Source organism: Salvia splendens, chromosome 7 (assembly GCF_004379255.2).
Source record: "Salvia splendens isolate huo1 chromosome 7, SspV2, whole genome shotgun sequence".
NCBI classification, from domain to species: Eukaryota; Viridiplantae; Streptophyta; class Magnoliopsida; order Lamiales; family Lamiaceae; genus Salvia; species Salvia splendens.
The window spans coordinates 7726096-7747846 of NC_056038.1; the positions used below are offsets into that span (position 1 = coordinate 7726096).

Consider the following 21751-nt stretch of genomic DNA (forward strand, 5'->3'; position numbering starts at 1 on the left):
TTGCGCACCATACTCTCGTTGCGCTCTATTGTTCCAGCCGGCCGGTTTTCATTGTACCGGCACCAATAATGATCGCCGGATTGGTTCGTGCCAACCTCCGGATCTTCGGAGATTGACAAGAACGCTTTGAACAATTGCTCCATCTCCGCCGCGAGTAGGAGGAGTCGGAGTTTGGGAGGGGCCGCTCGACCTCGCTCTAGGCTCGGGTGTCCACCCGTATTGCCCTTCGGGGGCATCTTGGTCGTCGATCGGGTAAGGCCGGTAGCCACCCGGAACTTCCGAACCTTGGGTTTGAGGAGGGGCCGAATATTCCGTTTTCGGACTAGGAAACAGTTGTGAACCGAACCAATCGGGGTTCCAACCGTGGGAGCCGGGGGGGTGATCGCCGTGGCCCGACATTGTTTTGTTGTAAGAGTAAGAGTGAAAGAAAGATTGAGAATTGAGAATGAAAATGAGAGAATTTAGATTAGAATTGTGTAGTGTGGTGTGAATTTTTGGTGTGAAAGTGGGGGTATTTATAGATGAAAGAGTGAACTACATAAAAAGTCCCTGACGTTTCCAAAAGTTTCGCTCTAAACCCCTAACAAAAAAAAATATCCCCAGAAGTGTCTAACCTTCAACCTAATCACGAATGGGGTTTTTTCAGACGAAAATACCCTTCAGCCCTAAAAGGGCATTTCAGTCAAAGCGCAATTAATCTGCAGTGGCCACTCTGCAATGATGTGACGGCGCACGTCAGCCGTCAGGGGGGTCAGCGGCTGTTCAGTGGACTACCCATACAATTGCAACACGTGTTGAAGACTTCCTACGTGATTTAACAAAACAAGTTTCAAAAACTGCATACATTTTCCGGCTCTAATCAGCATTATTGCCGGCTTATTTTCACTCCCGCCTAAAGTTATAACAAAAAGGGGAGTTTACCGCCTTAAAACTGCAAACCATTGTTTTCATTTCTTCATTCTCCCTGCTCTCCATTGCATGAATGGCTCCTAAGAGAAAGCGAGCTGGGTCCTCAGGTGCTTCCACATCACGAAACTCTCGCCGTAAAAGGGAACCAATACCCCCGCGATCGCCACCACACCGACCACCACAGAGACATCCACCTGTGGTCATTGATGTGGAAGAAGAAACCTGGGATATCCGAGATCCTGATCTCGATTTTTTCGTCCAAGAGGATGAATATAGTAAGTTAACCTTTAAACCTCGGTTTGTGATTTAGGGTGTACGAAATTGATTTTTTGTGAATATATATTTGATTAGCCGGATATTGATTTTGTGATTGAGGCTCCATAAATTGATTTTGTTGTGAATTTTGGTTTACTGTTTGGTTTGAGTTTTAAATGTGCGTTTATTGTCTTCCTTCCTAGGGGATGCACCTAGAAAGTTTTCAGTTGCTTTCCATCATGGAGGTTCATTCTTCTCTACGAATGATGCGAAAAAGTATGTTGGTGGGCATTTGACATACTTCGATTTCTGTAACATAGACAAATTCCAGCTTATAGACCTATCGAGCATGATATTAAGGTTGAAGTATGATAGGAAGATGATATGTGAGTTCTACTACTGTGATCCAAAGTACAGTCATGACTGCGCAGGGGTTTTAATCGGAGGCCCGTTGTTGCCCATTGTTGAGGATACACATCTGAAGGATTTCCTCAAAGTAGCGTCTACAACGACAAAGTTAGTTCACATCTACGTTGTGGAGATAACCCGGGCTCAAGCCATACTGAAAAAAATGAAGGAAGAAGCGCAAGAGCTTCTTAGTTTCAAGGCGTCTAAACCCCCAGGAGTCATTATTGAAGAGATTGAAGAAGCCACACCGAATGTGCCAAGGCAAAAGCCTAGACCGAAGAGGAAGCAACGGTCTCAGTTTGAAGGGCAACGGCAGGAGCCTTTATTGATTGGCTGGTATGATAGGGATGTTGAGTTCGAGGAATATCTTACGAAAAGTTTAGAAGATGATCGTGCTAAGAGGAAGAGGGCTGAGGAGGTAGCCAGGCAAAATTTGGCGAAAGCATTTGAAGCCGTGTCCCATGAAGCTCCGGTCTCTGACTTTGTAGCAGAAAAAATATGTGTAGTTGACTATGTTGGACAAGCAGAAGCTGGAGATGGAGACTCCCATGCACACGTACAAGAGGTAACGACTTGTGTGATTTACATATTGATTTAGTACATTATTTGTGATTTAGTTCTTGTTTGTAATTTAGTCCTGCATTTGTGGTACTGCATTTTGTAGGATGTAGCTACAGCTTCATCTGTTGACCATTCCAATCCGATTGTCGATTCCCATGTACAAGTAGCAGAGGTAATGAATTGGTGTGATTTTCATATTGATTTAGTACCTAATTTGTGATTTAGTTATTGTTTGTAAGCATTTGTGGTACTGTATTTTGCAGGATGTAGCTACAGCTTCATCTGTTGACCATTCCAATCCGATTGTCGATGTCGCTGAACAGGCGACTGAGTCTGAATCTGTAGTTCACCAACCATCTTCGGTCGGGCCAGGAGCATTTGTACAAGAAGATGTGTACCGACCGGTATTGGATGATGGTAGTCAGCCGATCATTGAGGACATTACTCATGAATTGTTCATGCACGAAGCTCACACCCAAGTGCAAGAGCCAGCTCCAGCTGAAGCAGCGTGTGCAGAACCCGTACCGGTGGTAGGAGATGTACCCCAACAAGCTGATGAAAGTGTTTTTTGTCCGTCAGCCGATTATGTTCCCGACGGATGTCATCTTCATAACGAGGGCAGTACCGACAAAGATGATGATAATGATGTTGGCCACTTTATCTCGTTGGCCAACATGTGTCGTGATGAACAAATGTTTATACGACAGTGTTCCAAAAACCATATTCTCGAATCAGATTTCGCCAGCGGAACTTCAAATTCTTATTTCCAAAATTCTTCCTCATCGCTTGAAAAAAAAGTGGTACCATTAAATTAAGAAAAAAATTACAAAGCACAAAAATAAGATTACAATTTTCAGCATTCGGGACGTTTTTTTGGTTCTAAGAAGTTCTGAAGTAAGACCTGCACACTCGTCAGTCATCATGGTCAATTTTGCCTTCAGATCTGCACATTCATCACTTTTGATGCGAAATTTGGCTTCAAGATCACCATGCACAATACTCTTCGATCGGAGTTGTTCTTCAAACCCGTCTCGTTCGAGCTTCATTCGTTGAAAGTAAGTGTCTTGGCTTGGCGATAGACCAGCATCAAACCAACGGAAGAATCTGCAATCGTCTTCCTTCCAGAATGGACACCGATAGTAACGTCGACCTGGATTAGCCGACGTCCTAGACGTCACCAGCTCGGCCGCGACATCGTGACTACAGAGAACAACCGGTGGACGAGACCAATCCCAATTGAAACTTGAACCGAACGATTCCGTACTTGAAGAAGACATTGCAAGAGCGACCTGAATTGGAAATTCAAACCCAAACATATTCAAGTTAATTTATATGTCATTATTTATGAAAGTAATTTCACAAATAAAAATGGACCCCACAGCCAGCCTACCAAACATAACCCCACACATAACCCCTAAATTAAAAACGCACAGCGTCAGCTACGAAATCCAGCCACATTCAGCAACAAAATAAGCCAAAATTGATCGGACTACAACAAACATCGCCATCTCACAGACAAATAAAATCCCCAAAACAAACCTCCACCCAGCCAAACAACCATAAACCCTAATTTGAATACACCCAAATTCCGCTGCAATAACAGCCCAATAAAAATCACCAACACACGGAGGAATTTCAGTGCGGCAGAATAAATTACATAAGTTGGGCTCTTACAACTGATGGTTATATGGTAGAGTTCAAACGACGAATGAATCCCTTGTTGAACCCTTTTTGCGAGAAGGAAGTGAAGAGAGAGAAGGAAGATGAGAAATTATTTCACACTACACTCTTAACTATAGACAAAGGAACACGGTAGTCTGTGCACATCAACATTGAGTTGACCACTGTTGTCTGCAAAAGTAAATTATCAACGCAGAGCAGGACTGCTGCGACAGGGAATGGAATTGTCTTAAATGCCCTTCAAGGCAAAAGGGTTTTTGGGTCCGAAAAATGGCTACAAATATCTCATTCGTGATTAGGTTGAAGGTTAGGCACTTCTTGGGATATTTTTTTTTTGTTAGGGTCTAGAGCGAAACTTTTGGAAACGTCAGGGACTTTTTATGTAGTTCACTCTAGATGAAAATGTGTATTTTTGGGGAAAAAAATTGAAAAATAAATTAAAAGTGGATAGAAAACGGATATAATTTTTGGGAAGTGGAAAAATATTTTTTAATCAGATTTTTTAATTAAAATCCGATTTTTTTTAAAAAAACATTTTTAATTGCCAATGGCTATGCCGTTGGCCAATAGGAAGCTGCCACGTCGCCTGCTCGCTGGCACGGACGTGGTCGATGCATCGAGCAGCTCCGTGCCAGCGGCAAGAGCGCAGCGGCGGACAACTCATCCGCGCCGCTGGCACGGACGGACGGACGAGCTTGTGCTCTTAGTTATAGTTACACAGGTCTAGTGAAGAAAAACAACATGGATCAGTGGGGAACCGGGCTGCATTGAAGAAGTTGATCGATCTGGGTTTGAAATATACTCCCATGGAGCAGATTGTCAAGGATTCGATTGAAAGTTTGAGGAGCAAAGGATATCTTTCGTGAAAAAGGTGTAGAATGCATGGACTATATGTGCCAGAGCTTGCACATGATGACATGCTGGTAAAAAAAAGAGAAGAAGAGAGAGCTTGGGGGGCACTTATGGCGCTCTCCCCAAATAAGTGGGACTGCGTCCATTATTCCAAACAAAAGATAATACAGTAAGAATAAGGAGGAGGAGGAGGAGGAGGAGGAGGAGGAGGAGGAGAAGGAGAGGGAAGGGACGGGACGGCAAGGACAATTCAACAGAATCCACCATCAAGCCATATCTTCATTTTGGTCACCCCATGAATTTCATGTTTTTTTATTTTGTTGTTCTTATTATAGTTCATGATGCGTGCCTAAACTCTAATTTCCTTATTCTCTTTCTCTTAAACATGTGCTGTAATTATATAAGATGATTGGATAATTTTTGCTTTTATTCCATGTCTATGGTTTTTAGTTAGTTTAATTTTGGTAGGAGCAACATTTCAACTTTGTGTTTTATTCTTCCCTCGTATATGTGGTTCATTTAATTTTAGTAATTTCATTTAATCAATCAAGATTTAAACCTGTAGATGTAACTTAATTAGCTGATTTATATAATCAATTTCATCCTTGTGGATCGAGCTCTGTTTACATATTAGTGGGGAGATATTTTATTGAGAATTTGATTATTGTGAGAAAGCAAAACTTATGTGTTTGGATGGAGTGTGTAAAATGTAAAACCACATTGATTACGGGCTAAACCTGTTATAAGTACATAGATTATTAGTATTTTCTCTCTCCAGCAGCTAAAATGTTTTCTATTTCCACTAGTCACCTAACTTATGCATTTTAGACCAAATCATTTATTTGCACCGTTACAAAATTATTTATTAGAGCATCCGCAATGGCGGACGTCCACGCGGAATTCCCACCGGCGTGCGGGAATTCCGTGGCGGACGTCCGCCATTGCCTGTCCCTTCCACGGATACGGAATTCCGCGAAGGAATTCGCAGTTTAATGCATTAACTTTTTTTTTCGGTTCCAATATATACATCCCGTTGAACTTCATTTTATTCGCACTACTTGTATTAACAAGTTTTTCTCTCTCTAAATTTCTTTTATATATTCGTAATGGCCGGTGGTGGTAGTGGTAGTGGTGGTGGTGGTGGTGGGCATTATGAACACATGATGCGGATGATACACGCACGTGTGCGGGAGGCCGCTGAGAGGGAGGAACAAGCGGCCGCGGCGCCGGCGGTGCCTCGACCCATCCATCGTCGCACTATAGTCTCCCGAGATCACCTCGCTGCCCACAGGCGGTTGTACGAGGATTACTTTGCGCCGGAGCCACGGTTTGGGGAGAACCTATTCCGGCGACGGTTTAGGATGCATCGACCGCTCTTTATGCGTATCGTGGGTGCTTTGGAGCGTCGATACGGGTATTTTAGGGTGCGGGAGGATGCGGCTGGTAAACCAGGCCACACGCCAATTCAGAAGTGCACTGCCGCAATTAGGCAGTTGGCATACGGAGGTTCGGCCGACATGGTCGACGAGTACCTCCACATCGGCGAGACGACTGCGCGCGACTGCCTGAAGTATTTTTGTCAGGGCGTTAGAGAGATTTTCGGGGATAGGTATCTTCGGAAGCCTACCCCCGAAGATTGTCAGGCTCTGCTGGATATGCATGGGAATCAGCACGGGTTTCTGGGGATGTTAGGCAGCATAGATTGTATGCACTGGGAATGGAAGAACTGCACCGCTGCCTGGAAAGGGATGTACACTACTGGTTTCAAGGCCAAGAATTCCACGATGATCCTTGAAGCGGTAGCTGACTACCGGCTTTGGATTTGACATGCCTATTTTGGAGTAGCCGGGTCGAACAACGACATCAACGTCCTCCAGTCATCGCTCCTTTTCAACGACCAGTGCATGGGCGTCGGTCCGGCCGTCAACTTCGTCGCCAATGGCAACCAGCACAACTTGGGCTATTATTTGGCGGATGGGATATACCCGATGTGGCCCGTCTTTGTGAAGACGATCAGGTGCCCAGCAGATGAAAAGAAGATATACTTTGCGTAACGTTAGGAGGCAGCGCGCAAGGATGTGGAACGGACATTCGGAGTGCTACAGGGTCGATGGGCGGCAGTGAAGGGTCCCGCACGGCTGTGGTATGTTTACAGCATCGCCGACATCATGTACGCATGTATTATCATGCACAACATGATTGTCGAAGATGAAGGTCCAGCACTGACTGAGTGGACCAACGAGGACGTTGATGCTGCGGGTCCAAGCCACGGCGTGGCCACTGGCAATGTCCGCATGGGGATACCCCACGACGATGTCGATCGAGTTCGTGCATTCGCCGACATGCGCCAAAAACAAGCCCATGTTCGACTCCAGAACGATATTATTGAAGAAGTATGGCAGCGGAGGGGTCGTCGTTGATGTGGGGGTGAAGCATTATTGAAATGTATTTTTTTTATTTGGTGAAATATACTTTTCTTTTTTTTATTAATGGAATATTTTTCCCTATTTGTGTCGACTATTTAATTCCGTAAATTTCTTACTTCCGAAAATTGTTTAATTTATGAATTTGTGAATTTTTTTAATTGTGAGAATTCCTTCGGGAATTCCACCACTGTGCAGTGGGAATTCCTTATGACGTGGCAGGAGGTGTTTTTGGGAATTTTGCCGGGAATTCTGCCGGGAATTCTGCACCACTGTGGATGCTCTTACTATTACATTTTCTTCCATTCATGAGCTGTAGTTGGCCACCAACATTGCTTGATCTAAATATAACAACATTCCATTGGCCGCTTAAAAAACACCCTTATTATGAGTGTAGATATTACTATTTCATGTGGTGCCTTGACCATAAAAAATTTATAATTTGGAAATATGATGGAGTAAAAATAGAAGAAAAAGGTAAATGCAGTTAGATGAGATGAGCAACGGAGAAGTTGAAACAAAGGGGATAGTGATTAAAGAATAGTAGGGAAAAGCAGTCATGCATGTGGCCACAGCGATAGTTTAGCACTACTACGTTGATTTCGGAAGAGGTCATGCACATAGTGAGACCCATTTACATAAACTCTAAATCCCTTTCATTTTATGTATATTTACTTGGCACCATGCGCATGATTTCTGATCATACATACTACATATACATCTCCTCAAAATCATCATCAACAACAACAGGAATCATGTCTCAGCTTGATCTGAGCCGCAAGAGGAAGAGGGGCGACAAGGTGTTCAAATTCAAAGTTTTCGGCGCCGGAGGCTACCCGGCCGCCTCCAACGGCTCCTTCCTTGAAAACATCCGAGCCCTCCTCGAGTTCGGCCAGGTCGAGACCAACCCCATGTCCACCTGGTCCTTCCAGCTTGAGGCGCGCCGCCATCCTCTCCTTCTCTTTGTCGTCGAAGAGCCAGTAGACTTCTCCTGCACCCACTGCCGCTACACAGGTACACGCAAATAAGACAACCCAAATAATTACACTAGTTTAACAATTTCTCTACTAATGTTAATTCCTTGTTATTGCAATAGCTCAGGTTGGGGCCATCACATGATCTGCAACAAGAACTACCATTTCCTATTGCCCTCTAAATCCGGCTCTGATGAATACGCAAAGACCAACGCCATCGAGTTGCATAGGGAGACCCACAGCCTGCATGGTGTCCTCCACTCCAACGGATTCGGTCATCTCCTCTGCATCAACGGCGGGTCCGGTCTGCCCGGCTACCAAATCATGGAGTTCTGGGACCGTTTATGCTCCGGTTTAGGAGCTAGGTCTGTATATATTATATACATAGAGAATTCATGTGTGCGTGTGTTGTCCTAGTGGCAGAGTAGTTAATGCCGGGGGCCTTAAAAATTCTGTTTATTTATCAATAAAAAAATATAGAGAGAGAATTTATATAGTTGATGATAGTATAATTAATTGCAGGGAGGTGAGCTTGAGAGATTCGGCGAACAAGAAAGGGATGGAGCTGCGATTGCTCCACAGCGTTGCCTACGGAAGGCCTTGGTTCGGGCAATGGGAGTACACATTTAAGCGCGGAAGCTACGGCGTCGATAAAGAAATGTACCAAAACGCAATCAAAACCATCCAAAACGTTCCCCTAACCCTAATCGCTCATCAATTCGGATTCGGGAGCGAGATTCAAGTCATATTCTGCCGCTACCAGCAGCTGTCGAGCCATTCCCTCATGACGTTAGGCGACGTGTTCCATTTCATGCTGGAGCTGAAATGCAGGGTCTCCGAGGAGAGCAGCGGCTACTCGGCCATCATGTCGGACGCGTCGTGCCGGTGGTCCCCGAAGCGCGTGGAGAAGGCGATCCACGTGGTGGTGGAGGCCCTGAAGCGCGCCGAGTTCCAGTGGGTGTCGCGCCAGCACGTGCGGGACGTGGCCCGCGCCTACATCGGCGACACGGGCCTCCTCGACTTCGTGCTCAAGTCCCTTGGGAACCACATGGTGGGGAAGTACTTGGTGAGGAGGTGTCTGAACCCCGTCACCAAAGTGCTGGAGTATTGTTTGGAGGATGTTTCTAGAACATTCTCCAAACAAGAAGCCAATTTAACGCCACAACAGAAAATCTCTTGGGCTCAGCTCATCAAGGACTTGCTCTGCCTGTACTCCAACATTCTTGGCGATCACAATCCCATCACTAGGAATGGGGCATTCGCCGCCATCCACTTGGCGTCGAGAGTCATTCTCGACGCCAAGCACCTTGCGAAAGAGTACCGGATGCCGGTCGAGGAAGGAAACAAGAAGATCTACTGCAGAGTGAATATCCTTAATAATGCGGATCAGGAAGTGGCGGCGACGCCGTACCACTGTGTCGTGGTGAGGAGCGGCGCGACGTTCGATGAGGTGAGGCGCGAGGCGGAGAGGACGTTGGGGGAGACGTACTTGGCGCTGATGAATATGGCGGCGGAGGCGATGAGGCCGCAAGGGGCGGACGCGGTGGTGAGGGCGGGGAGTAAGGTTGAGTTGGTGTGTAGGCAGGGGGAGGGGGAGGTTTACCCGGATGGGCCGGTGGTGAACTGCGTTTGTGGGGCGAGGGATGATGATGGGGAGAGGATGGTGTCGTGCGATCTGTGCCGAGCGTGGCAGCACACGAGCTGCGTGCGCATCCCCGACCATCACGCCGTGCCCGACATATTTCTGTGCACGGGATGCGAACAGGATATCCTGCGCTTCCGCTGCTATGCCACCTCCACCCCTATATGAGTCTGAGCCACCATTTTGCTTGTGCCATTCATTCGTTACATATCAAACACGCTATTTCATTTGCTACTCATCCAACGCAGTACTATTTGATACTCCAAATTAAAACTTATGCCCCCTCAAACATATAACCAATTTTAATTTATAAGCTATAATTCCTTCATTTAAGTCATTCATTTTTACCTTCTTTCACCTATTTCTATTTATATTTAATACTCCCTCTCTCGACAATAATTAATATCTTATTTTTTACGTGCTCAAGTTTTAAGAAATTGTTTAACTTTGTAAAAGAAAGTGAGTTGAAACAACTAGTAAAATATTATCCTAATTTTATACTCCCTCCGTCCCGCACTACTCGCACCTTTCCTTTTGGGCACGGAGATTAAGGAATGAGTGATAGACAAAGTCAACAATTACGGCTGTAGGTATAAATTGTTACTAAAAATGAAAAGAGTGCAAATAACTTGGGATGCCCAGAAAGGAAAGAGTGCAAATAACTTGGGACGCCCAGAAAGGAAAGAAGTGCGAGTAGTGCGGGAGGAGGGAGTACTATATTAATTTTATAATAAAATGTGAGTGAAATGAATTGATGTAATATAGAGTCCACATGCCAAAAATAATAATGTGAGATATTTATTGGTGGACGAAAAAAAAATGAGACTCTAATGGCGGACGTAGAGAGCAACGTTATTTAGATATAGCGCGCGAAACTTTAGTATGCAAGGTTTGAAGATGGAAAATTTGGACCACGTGTACCGAAGTTGGGCACACAAATCAAGGCATGACGTGCTCGACTTTGGTATGCATAGTTCGAATTCGGAAATTCAAACTGCACGTATCTAGGGGGACCAATGCCCAATGCACCCTGATAACAACTATTGTAACTTGTAAAGAAGGATGTTGCAAACCTTTAGAGCATCTGTAACCCTTGGGGCCGGGCCGCAAATTGCGAGTCCCGGCCCGTCCCATGCATTACACGGAAGGGCGGCACGGCTCAGGCCCGTCCCGGTGACGCGTGACCGGCCTGGGGAGCGTCCCGAGTCCCGGCCCGGGACGGGGTTGCACGGAGACGGGCCGCAAGTCCCGCGTCCCGGCCCAGCGTTGCACGGTGACGGGCCGGGCCGCAACCAAATATTTTTTTTTTATTTTAAATTTGAAATTTTTTTCTATAAATACTACACCATTTTCATACACATTCAACTTCACATTCAACTTCAAATCTCTTCCTAGAATTCGAAAAAATGCCTCCTCGTCAAAGAATATTCGAAGATCAATTGACCCGAGTGTTAGGAGAGGCGGTACCGGCAATCCAAGAAGAAATGAACAACGAAGTTGAACGCTTCCAAGCTGCTATTCAAGCTCGGAACGAACAACGAACCCGGGTACCACGTACCCGGATGTATATTCACCGAGACCGTGAACAAGCTGCCTTGCGGCTTTTCACGGATTATTTCTCTAGAGATCCGCGATGGAGTGATCAGATGTTCCGTCACCGGTTCCGGATGCGGAGGCCTTTGTTCATACGCATTGTCAACGCCGTTGTAGCTCGTGACCCGTATTTCTGCCAAACTACCGATGCTGTGGGCCGGGAAAGTATATCGACGTTGCAGAAATGCACGTCTGCCATTCGTCAACTCGCTTACGGAACTACATCAGATATGTTCGATGAGTATCTCCATGTAAGCGAGCCTACTGGACGGGAGTCCCTCGCTAGATTCTGTCGGGCAGTCGTCGAAGCATTCAAGGATACGTACTTGAGAAAGCCAACGACCGACGACGTTAGCAAGTTGGTCGACATGCACGAGCGGGCCCACGGCTTCCCGGGGATGCTTGGAAGCATCGACTGTATGCACTGGCAGTGGAAGAATTGTCCAACGGCTTGGAGAGGACAATACACTAGCGGGCACAAGGGCACACATCCCACGATTGTGTTGGAGGCCGTTGCCGATTGCAGATTGTGGATCTGGCATGCCTACTTTGGTGTCGCGGGGTCCAACAACGACCTCAATGTGTTGAACGAGTCTCCATTGCTCAACGACTTGTGTGCTGGGCGAGCACCGAACGTAGAGTTCACGGCCAACCACCGTCGGTATAGTATGGGGTACTATCTGGCAGACGGGATCTACCCTCGATGGCCCGTGTTCGTGAAGACTATCACAGCTCCGACAACCGATCGGAGGGCAATGTTTGCCCAAAGGCAAGAGGCGGCTCGGAAAGATGTCGAGCGTGCATTCGGAGTCCTCCAAGCGCGGTGGGCTATCGTGAAGGGAGCGGCCCGTGGTTGGCAGCGGTCAAACATCGCCGACACAATGTATGCATGTATCATAATGCATAACATGATTGTTGAGGACGAACAAGATAACGTCACTTTGTGGAGCGACGATCCGCTCGCCAGCACCGGGAGTAACTACGTTGTCACCGAGCCGCCCGTGCAGGGCCTTCCTCACGACATCCGCAATGTCATGGCTCGTTCAGCTGCGATGCGCCAAGAGGAACAACACACTCGCCTCCAAGCCGATCTAATCGAAGAAATTTGGACTCGCAACAACGTTTTCCAGCATTGACGTTATGTTTTCATGTATTTTATTTTCAGTTTGAAAATTTATATGTTGTAATTTTGCAGTATTCGATGAAATTAAATTTTCCGTGTTATAAATTTACAGCGTTTTTTATTTTACTTTCAAAATAGGTTGGAATTGTGAATAGTGTCATTTATTAGTTGCGGCCCGGGCCACAACCTGCAGGGTTACAGCAGTTGTGGCCTGGGCCGCAACTGTAGAGGAATGATGACGTGGAGGGGACTTGGGGCCGGAAATGGGGACGGGGTTAGTGATGCCCTTAGAATTCAGATACCAACTAATGCATAGGATGATCATTGCAATACTCTGGAATATCAATTGACAGAGAGACATGTCTATTCTAATTAGGAATGTCGAAAAAGGTGCCAGCGGGAACCCGCACCCGATTTGAGGGAAAATCCCACCCGATCCCTCGTGTAGGTACACCTGATACCTTACAAATGAGGAAAATACCCAAAATTATAGAAGTACTACTTGCCAATGAACCTTGTCGTAGAGAAAGTTCATATCTCTGAACACGTGAATTTTATTTCCTCGCCAAAACACTCCCACCCACCTACTATTGACTTGACCAATGCAACACTTGTCCATCTACCGACTAAAATTAAAATCAATCAAAGAATTAGAAAATGTAAGATAAAAATGAGTTAATGTTGAAAAAACAAAATTTGGCTGCAACTTTGCACAGGATGTTTTGGTTCGAAAATGCACAAAATGTGTAAAGTTAGTGATCAACTCTACGTTACATATTTTAACTATACTCGAATTTGATTTTGTTTTGATTGCAAGTATTGAGAGAGAAAACGGAGATAGGTATTGTGTGTGTGGGCGGAGAGATGAGTGAGAAAGTTGGTGAAGTAGTGTGTCTCACCGGCGGCAGTGGCTACATTGGCTCATGGATCGTTCAGCTCCTCCTCCGCCGCGGCTACACCGTCCACGCCACCGTCAAAAACCTCAGTAACGAATCTCCTCATCCTCCTTCTCCCTCACTAACATTCTTCTACTCCCCTTCTTCTTAATAAATTGGGGATTCTCTTCTCTTTGCTTACTAGACGATGAGAAAGAAACAAAGCACTTGCAAGCACTGGAAGGAGCTGAATCGCGCCTCCGCCTCTTCCAAATCGATTTGCTCGATTACGACTCCATCGTCGCCGCCGTGACCGGTGCCGCAGGAGTGTTCCATTTGGCTTCCCCCTGCATCGTCGATCGAGTGGAAGATCCGCAGGTGAATATACCCTCACTATACTTCCGCTCATCGTTCGTTGGTGTTGTTCGGTTCAACAATTGTCGTTTGGTATCTGTGAATTTAGCGCGACCTGCTGGACCCGGCGATTAAGGGCACCATCAACGTACTGACGGCCGCAAAGAAGCTAGGCGTTCGGCGCGTGGTCGTCACGTCCTCTATATCGGCGATTGTCCCCAGCCCTAATTGGCCTGCTGATAAGATTAAGAATGAAGATTGCTGGGCCAATGAGGAATACTGCAAGCAGAAAGGGGTATCGCATTTACATCATGCTCTCTCTACACCTCGCTAGTTTTGACTGATTTATCAATAATTCACTTCGCACATCATGACACAGAATCATTTATTCAATTCTATTTAAGAGTTTATAGCTCTAGTTGCAACAACCTGTTAAACTCAATCAAGAGGATTGGTACTTCATATTTGAGATAAATGTTTTACTGTCTCGCCTAACGGATCATTGCAATATGTTCTTGGTATAAGATTAGCTCTGGCGACTAACACACACATCTTATTCTTTGAATATTATCTGTCAACTAAACTCTGACCAAAATTGTTCCAAGTCCTTCTTAGGGCATTGACCATCTTATGCTTGTACAGTTATTTCATCTTTAAAAGAATCAAGTAGATACAGGCATACAGCACAACAGTAACTAATTTAGGATACATTATCGGCAGGGGCTATGAAGGTTAATTATTAGTATATATCTGATGCTTTTCATTATAAACGAGCTGAGATTCCTGAAATCATACTCTTTACTAAGAATGCAACCGTTTTGATGTTAAATGCACTTGTGAGTGCCCTTGATTGTTAGGTTTGGTATCCGCTATCTAAAACCATGGCTGAAAAGGCTGCTTGGAAATTTGCTGAGGAAAATGATCTGGATATTGTTGTGGTGAACCCTGGAACGGTGATGGGTCCTATTATTCCTCCAGCAATAAATGCAAGCATGCAGATGTTGCTTCGCCTTCTGCAGGGTAATCCAATCTTTGACATCCATTTATGTACCGTGTTTAAGCTTGGTTTAGTAGCATGCCATATGTATAACCATTATCTGACAGGGTTGTACGTTTTAGAGTATGGTGTCTTGTTCTCGCCTAATCTGGTTGTGTGGCCCAAAGGTGTTAGAGATAGTTCGAGAATTATGGAGTAATGAGAATTCTAATTGGGAGAATTGTGTAATGGTGAAAATTACTGTTTGTTTATACATTTGGAGAAGCTTTGAGTGAAGATGCCATGTGTATGATATCTATCTGAAAAAGTTGTAGGGCAACATCGTTGTAGCAATATGTATTTGTTTTAGAAAAATGAGAGAGGTTTTACTTTGACGTCAAATCATCCTGGAAACTGAGAAGTGGATTTAAGATAGTTGTTTGCAAAATAACCAAATCCTAATCTAGCACATATTACAACTTGGAGTTCAATAATGTGGTTTGCAGTTCTCAAAGAAACAACCTCATGTGAACTAAATGCAGTTATATTCCATTTACTTATGTCAGATTCTTCAATTGATACTTTTGCTTGTTTGAATTGTCAGTTTGGTGAGCCCTTGAACGGTTTCTGCTTGACATTATTCACCCTATATATTGTCATACTACATCCTCATTAACCAAGTTACAAAGAACATATGTAACAGTTTCATTTGCCTTATGTTCAATTAAATCTCTCGGAAAATTGTTGATGGAAATACGTTTCTTAAAACTCATGGTGAGTTATGCATGTATTTTTTCTCTTTAATGCAGGCTGCACTGAACAGTATGAAGATGTCTTCATGGGATCTGTGCACGTCAAAGATGTAGCTCTTGCACACATTCTGGTGTATGAGAACCCATCTACAAAGGGAAGGCACTTATGTGTCGAAGCTATATCTCATTATGGCGATTTTGCTGCTAAGGTGGCAGAACTCTACCCCGAATACAACATCCCCAAGTAAGATTTCTTATTCATGCTCCTGAATTTGAATGTGTGTCTGGAGGTATGACAACTCATTCCAATTCTTGTGCACTAACCTTCTATATTATTGGAGGGCTGTTGAGTATCGATAAATTAGTTACTCCTATTTGACATTGTATGATCTGCAGGCTGCCCAGGGATACTCAACCTGGACTACTAAGATCCAAGGATGGGGCAAAGAAGCTGAAGGACTTAGGTTTGGAATTCATTCCCATGGAGCAAATCATAAAGGATGGCGTTGAAAGCTTGAGAAGCAAAGGATATATTTCTTGAAAAAATGTGGCTGCATGTCTACAAATTTGTAGTGTGTGTGTTATGGAACTTATGGTACTGTAATAGCAATGCTTGTTGAGTAGTTTCATGTTACAACAACTGCAGCCTGTTTTATGCAAGATAGTTTTTGTTAAATCATTCTGTTAAAGTTACCAATTGACTCCAGCCTATCCATATTTGTTGTGTACAATGAATTCAAAGTGTGAGCTGTACTAGCCAGAATAAATATCCAGAAGAAAACATTATTTTTATCCCATACTATGATAGTAACATTAGATTTGATCTTGCGTTACCCTACGTAAGGAAATGAAATTAATTTGATTTTTTGCTAATTTTCTCTAATCGCTCTTATTTTAATCTTTCTCAATCCCGGATCCCCTCACCAAAACTCTCTACTCTCCACTCAAAAAGTCAAACCTAATCAAAATCTGATCGCATTAATCACTAGAAACTCAGTGAAGGACGCAAAAATCGAACGAATTGGCCATGGATGCTCTTCGGCTGCTCTTGGTTCTATCAATTATCTCTCCTTTCGCTGCCACCACCGCCGTCAACGGCGGCGACAAAGTGGCGCTGGAGCTGTACTACGAGACTCTCTGCCCCTACTGTTCCAATCTCATAGTCAACTACCTCTACAAAATATTCGACTCTGATCTAATCACAATTACCGATCTAAAGCTTATTCCCTATGGAAACGCTAAAATCAAGTCTAATGGTACCATCGTTTGCCAGGTATTTCTTTTCGCCTCTCTCCCTCACCCTCTCCGACTTCTGATGAAAAAAATCCTGTAAACTGATTTCTTGGCTTTAGTTCAGATTATAAATCGTTGCTGGATCCAAATACTGCACCTTTCAAGCATAAAATTGTCCCGTACATCAATTCATAGCTTCTGTATCGTGTTTCGTTGCCTTTTCCAACATAAGCGGACGGATTCTCTTTTAAAGAAAAAAATAGATTTATTTTGATTGTGGAGTGAAGCCATACCTTTTTTCACTTGATTCCTCATTTCCTATTTCAGCACTTACTGTTTATATTGATGAGTCAATTGTATCTGTTACATTAAAATAATTAGCCGAGACATGTGCAATTTCGAGGTAGCAGAAATCTGCTGATATTTATTAGAACGGAGGCGCTTTTTGGACTATTCATAGTTTGTTGGTCCAACTAGGAGTAGTGGCCTGCAAGGTGGCGATGCCGCTGCCACGAGCTAAATTAAAGCATTTTTCTGCAGATGTTAGTCGTCAGCTATGCCATAAAATATAAGGCTGTCTATATATTCCTATACCTAAAGTCCCGATTCATTTTCCTCTGGCTTTGCAATGGCTTTCTCCTCTCTCTCAATGAAAGTTTTCTTGCTCTTTACCTTTTTATTTGTCTCCGCATTAATGCCACTATCTTCTTGCAACAAAGTGTCTGTGGGTTTATACTATGAAAGCCTTTGCCCTTACAGTGCCAGTTTTGTCGTAGATTCTTTGAGTATGATCTTCAGTGATGATCTCATTCGTATTGTTGATCTTGAACTTGTGCCTTGGGGCAATGCCAAAATTTATGGTTCTGACACCTTTATATGCCAGGTTATGCATATAGTGAAGTTGGCGTTGTATGAATAAATTTTGATCATATTGTTGGATGCTGTGATTTTCTTAAATTCTGTTGGAAGAACTAATTTGTTTCGTACTGGTTTTGCAGCATGGTAAATATGAGTGCATATTGAACACTGTGGAGGCGTGTGCAATTGATGCCTGGCCTAAAGTGGTTAGTATCAGTCTTTGGATACTTGTTAACCCTTTCATGTGTAATTAGCTTGTTGGTTTGAGCATGAGAAAAGGTAGCTGAATTTATATCTCACCTGCTATGAGTGCTCAATATGTTTCCAGTATTACCTACTATGGTTGCTTCCTTGATTCAATTATGTGTCATGGCTTTACTAGATGATCTGTTAATATTTTATGTCGAACTCCTGATGCAGAAAGATCATTTCCCATTTATCTACTGTGTGGAAAGTCTTGTATACCATGATAACTACACCTATTGGGCGACATGCTTTGAGAAATTGGGTCTTGATGCCACCCCTGTTATGGATTGTTACAACAGTGACCGTGGAACAAAGGTAAATTTACAACTAATTTATCCAATTTTGCCTTGATTCTCTCAGCTGCTTTTTACTATGTAATGGATCGATCTTGTGTGAATATATAGAGTGAGAAATGGTTGGGATGGGATTTCTATGAGTGATGTCTTAGTAAAGTCTTGCTCTAATTTAACTAAGTAATCTTTTTCACAACTCCAGTATTTGGTACCGTTCTGTCTTTGGATATTGAGATGTTAATTCTATTGATATTTGGTTATTTCTTGGTCATTTGGAGACTGGGTCTATACGAATCCATATATCCCAACTTGTTGCTACCAATTGCGTCAAGATTTTTTAAATTATGTTTATCATTTGTATCCCACTTGAATAGATAGTTTGTACTCACCTAGTGTCACCCATGCAGATTATACTACAATATGCGGCTAAAACAAATGCTCTCGAACCCCCTCATACGTACGTGCCATGGGTAGTTGTGGATGGACAGCCCATATATGATGTGAGTATCCTCTGGCTTTTCCTTCAAAACATCATGGAAGAATCAAAGCAGGAATTATTAACCCTTACCTCTTCTTCTTCATGCTGAAATGTGTTGAGCTTTGCATATATTTCTCTATCCGATCAGATGAATATAGCAATACTAAAGGAGTAACATAGATTGCTTTATTAGTCCCTTAAGAGATAAGAGGCACCCAAGTGATATTAAAGGTGCCTCAGTTGCATTTCAGAATGTGTTTGTCAGACACAAAATATGCCAAATATATGAAATGAGAAACTATATCTGCAATGTATGAGAAGAATCAAGCCACACAATATCGATATGTGATAGGCATGATACCTGATGAGTGATGTTAGATATCTAGTCCTTTTCGCATGAGATGTTGGTTCCATGCCAGCCAACATGGTAAATGCTCACACACAAATTGCATGCTTGCACACTCAGAAAACAATCCCCATCATTAATCCTTACTTCATGTGCATCTGAGCTTTTACTGATTCCTGAATATAACATACTATCCAATGCTGCAGGATTATCGGAACTTCAAAAGCTATATCTGTGATGCATACAAAGGGACCCCCAAACCATCCGCTTGCACTGAATTGTCAGTTGGGCGCATTCGAAAGGTGAAAATGGACTTGCTCAATTCTCTCTTTGGACAAGGATCATTCAAATCAAAGATGTCCCGTGTATTGCCAGCAATACTTTCATGGCTGCAAAGTCGTATATAGTACGTATGTGGTTTTAGACTTATGTTGCTCTTTCAAAACCCTTGAAGGTGCTCTCTCTTGTATGGTCTAAAGGTTATTGTAGTCGAAAGGGGAAAGAAGATTGTATTTGCGTATGTTGAACAATTAGTTTGTTATATTGCATATGTAATTATATACTTAAATGATGATGGGGATGTGCAGCTTTATTTACCCAGATAGCATAGACCCTTCAGCAATCAAAATGCCACTTTTATACATATTTTTGTGGATCTCATATACTCCGTTTGTCCCCATTATCTGTGCAGAATAAAAAGGTTCATAATTTTGATTAAGTGAACATTATTAAATTGTTATACTATTTCTTATTAATACTATATCACAGACAAAAGGTTATAATATAATGGATCTCACTGTATCATCTTAATTAATTTCACTATTATCTTATTCATTAATCGAATGCCATCTCGTAGTATATAATCTCATTCGACCAAAAGAAAAAAACAATAATATAATATCACAGCACTGTTGATGCAAAATTTAAAACGTTTTCCCTGAATAACATTTCACAATAACTTTTGTTAATTTATACTGTATTAGTATTATTTACTGATCAAGAACGAACTCTCGTCTTGTTTTACTAAAATATCTCAAAGCAAAAAAATTATTATAACAATTTTACTAAATACGTAGTACTATATTACATTCTCCAAATAAATCACTTAAACCTTTATTCATTTTCTTAATTAAGATTTTGCAACAACATTCGTTAGTCTATATGCCATCTGATTCATCATCATTACCAATCCACGACTATAATTTTGATCATGTTTCATTCAAGTTTTTCAAAATTTTATTTTTAAAAGAACACTAACTTTGAAACGATATTAGTACTTAGGGTGAACAAAAAAATCGAAAACCGAATATCCGAACCGAATTAAACCGAAAATTTGAAATTCGGTTAGGTTTTTTCGGTTTTTCGATTCGGTTCAATTTTGAAAATATAAAAATTTCAGTTTTTCGATTTGGTTCGGGTGGAAAAAAAGCGAAAAACCGAAAAAGCGAATTATAGTTTAAATATAATATTATAGACATATATATTCTATTAATTTAATATAATATATATATGTATTATAATAGGGTCCTGTTAGGTTGAGATTTTTTAGCTTAATTGAGAAATGAGATGCAATCTCAGCCACTAATCCACAAGATTAACGACATGTCAACAGCTATCACATTATGTCAACACGGGGGTATAAGTGTCATTTCGTGTTTTAATGTGTCGGATTGTTGACATGGCTTGTATGTCTAGTTGACATGACTTATAATTGTTGTTGACATGGTTTCTATGTGCAGTTGACATGGTTGTACGTGTAGTTGACATGACTTGTAACACAGTTGACATGGCTTGTACGTGTAGTTGACACGATATGTACCGTAGTTGACATGACATGTCAATATTTTATACAATCTCATCTACCAAATTGGTATTTTATGGATATGTCTTACGAAGCTCAAGGTATGTTCTCATGCTAATTCCACAAATGTCAGCAAAAAACATCCCATAATGTATTCATAAATTTCAGATAAATGTCACTAGCAACGCAAATGTCAATGTGTCAACAGACCTCCAAAGGCACCTACAAAATGTCATCCTAAATTTTCATCTTCAATTCACAATGTCAACAAACCAGCATCTCCTACATTTCAACATGTCAACAGCAAATGTCTACAACTGAAGTTTCAGTATAATGTCAACAGCAAATTTGTTCACCCAAAAACCAACAGCCAATGTCGCAGATTTTCAACAAATAAACAACATCCGAGAAACGCCGCAGAGACAGATTTTCATGGGATTTAGGGATTTAACATTGAAAGATGTGGAAGACTTGTTCTGTTGTTCACAATAGAAGGCCACAAATTCGACGTACTCGCCGCCGCCGCGCAGCGCGCAATCCAAATTAGCACCGCCGAGGAGTATAAGGCAAAATTCGCCGCATCAGGAACATGATCGGCCGCTGCCGCCGCAGCTGCCGGAGGAATTCAGGAGGGCGATCGAGGAGATGGCGCGCGGGAAGGAGCTGACGGCGCCGGCGACGCTGGTGATTCAGAAGGAGCTGTTCCGCACCGACGTGAGCAAAAACCACAACCGCCTCTCGATCCCGGCGAGCCAGATCAGCGACGGCTTCCTGACGGAGGAGGAGCGGCGCCGCCTCAGGGCGAGGAGGAAGGGCCGCGTGGACGTGAGGGTCGTGGATCTGCGTCGGTGATTTGGGAAGGAGAGGGAGAACATAAGCTGAACAACCCATTTTAAACATGAAATTACCATTCCGCCCTTTTATAATTAATTAATCTAAAAATATTTTTCATGTGGCAAATTCTGGACCACTCATTTAATAAAAATGAGTGGCTAATATTGCATCTCATTTCTCAATTAGCCTAAAAAATCTCAATTGATCATGGACCTATTATAATATATATATATATATATATATATATATATATATATATATATATATATATATATATATATATAT

At 42.8% G+C, this 21751-nt stretch overlaps 5 protein-coding genes across 6 annotated transcripts; all 5 read left to right on the top strand.

The window, feature by feature from the left end:
- The first annotated feature begins 466 nt into the window (after nt 1-466).
- On the top strand, nt 467-4201 carry LOC121740965. Of its 2 annotated transcripts, none has more exons than XM_042133637.1 (4): nt 467-1184; nt 1368-2137; nt 2237-2305; nt 2397-4201. In XM_042133637.1, exons 1-4 carry the CDS (start codon nt 983-985, stop codon nt 2946-2948), a joined length of 1593 nt encoding a protein of 530 aa, XP_041989571.1. In that variant the 5' UTR covers nt 467-982; the 3' UTR covers nt 2949-4201. The 2 variants fall into 2 exon arrangements, with proteins under 2 accessions (XP_041989571.1, XP_041989572.1); XM_042133638.1 differs by having other exon boundaries at nt 1044-1440; nt 1596-2137.
- A 3642-nt stretch (nt 4202-7843) lies between these two features.
- Nucleotides 7844-9942, top strand: LOC121740980 (PHD finger protein MALE STERILITY 1-like). The gene is made up of 3 exons (XM_042133651.1): nt 7844-8102; nt 8190-8427; nt 8585-9942. Exons 1-3 carry the CDS (start codon nt 7844-7846, stop codon nt 9870-9872), a joined length of 1785 nt encoding a protein of 594 aa, XP_041989585.1. The 3' UTR covers nt 9873-9942.
- A 3173-nt stretch (nt 9943-13115) lies between these two features.
- Nucleotides 13116-16053, top strand: LOC121741870 (phenylacetaldehyde reductase-like). Its single transcript, XM_042134796.1, has 6 exons — nt 13116-13405; nt 13501-13673; nt 13759-13944; nt 14507-14669; nt 15435-15621; nt 15774-16053. Exons 1-6 carry the CDS (start codon nt 13285-13287, stop codon nt 15916-15918), a joined length of 975 nt encoding a protein of 324 aa, XP_041990730.1. The 5' UTR covers nt 13116-13284; the 3' UTR covers nt 15919-16053.
- Nucleotides 16054-16224: 171 nt separating this feature from the next.
- On the top strand, nt 16225-19472 carry LOC121741871 (gamma-interferon-responsive lysosomal thiol protein-like). The gene is made up of 5 exons (XM_042134797.1): nt 16225-16650; nt 17609-17674; nt 17889-18029; nt 18415-18507; nt 19038-19472. Exons 1-5 carry the CDS (start codon nt 16405-16407, stop codon nt 19236-19238), a joined length of 747 nt encoding a protein of 248 aa, XP_041990731.1. The 5' UTR covers nt 16225-16404; the 3' UTR covers nt 19239-19472.
- A 1467-nt stretch (nt 19473-20939) lies between these two features.
- Nucleotides 20940-21484, top strand: LOC121810340 (B3 domain-containing protein At2g24670-like). Its single transcript, XM_042211132.1, has 2 exons — nt 20940-20960; nt 21125-21484. The coding sequence occupies exons 1-2, from the start codon at nt 20940-20942 to the stop codon at nt 21482-21484; spliced, it is 381 nt and encodes a 126-aa protein (XP_042067066.1).
- The last annotated feature ends 267 nt before the right edge of the window (nt 21485-21751 follow it).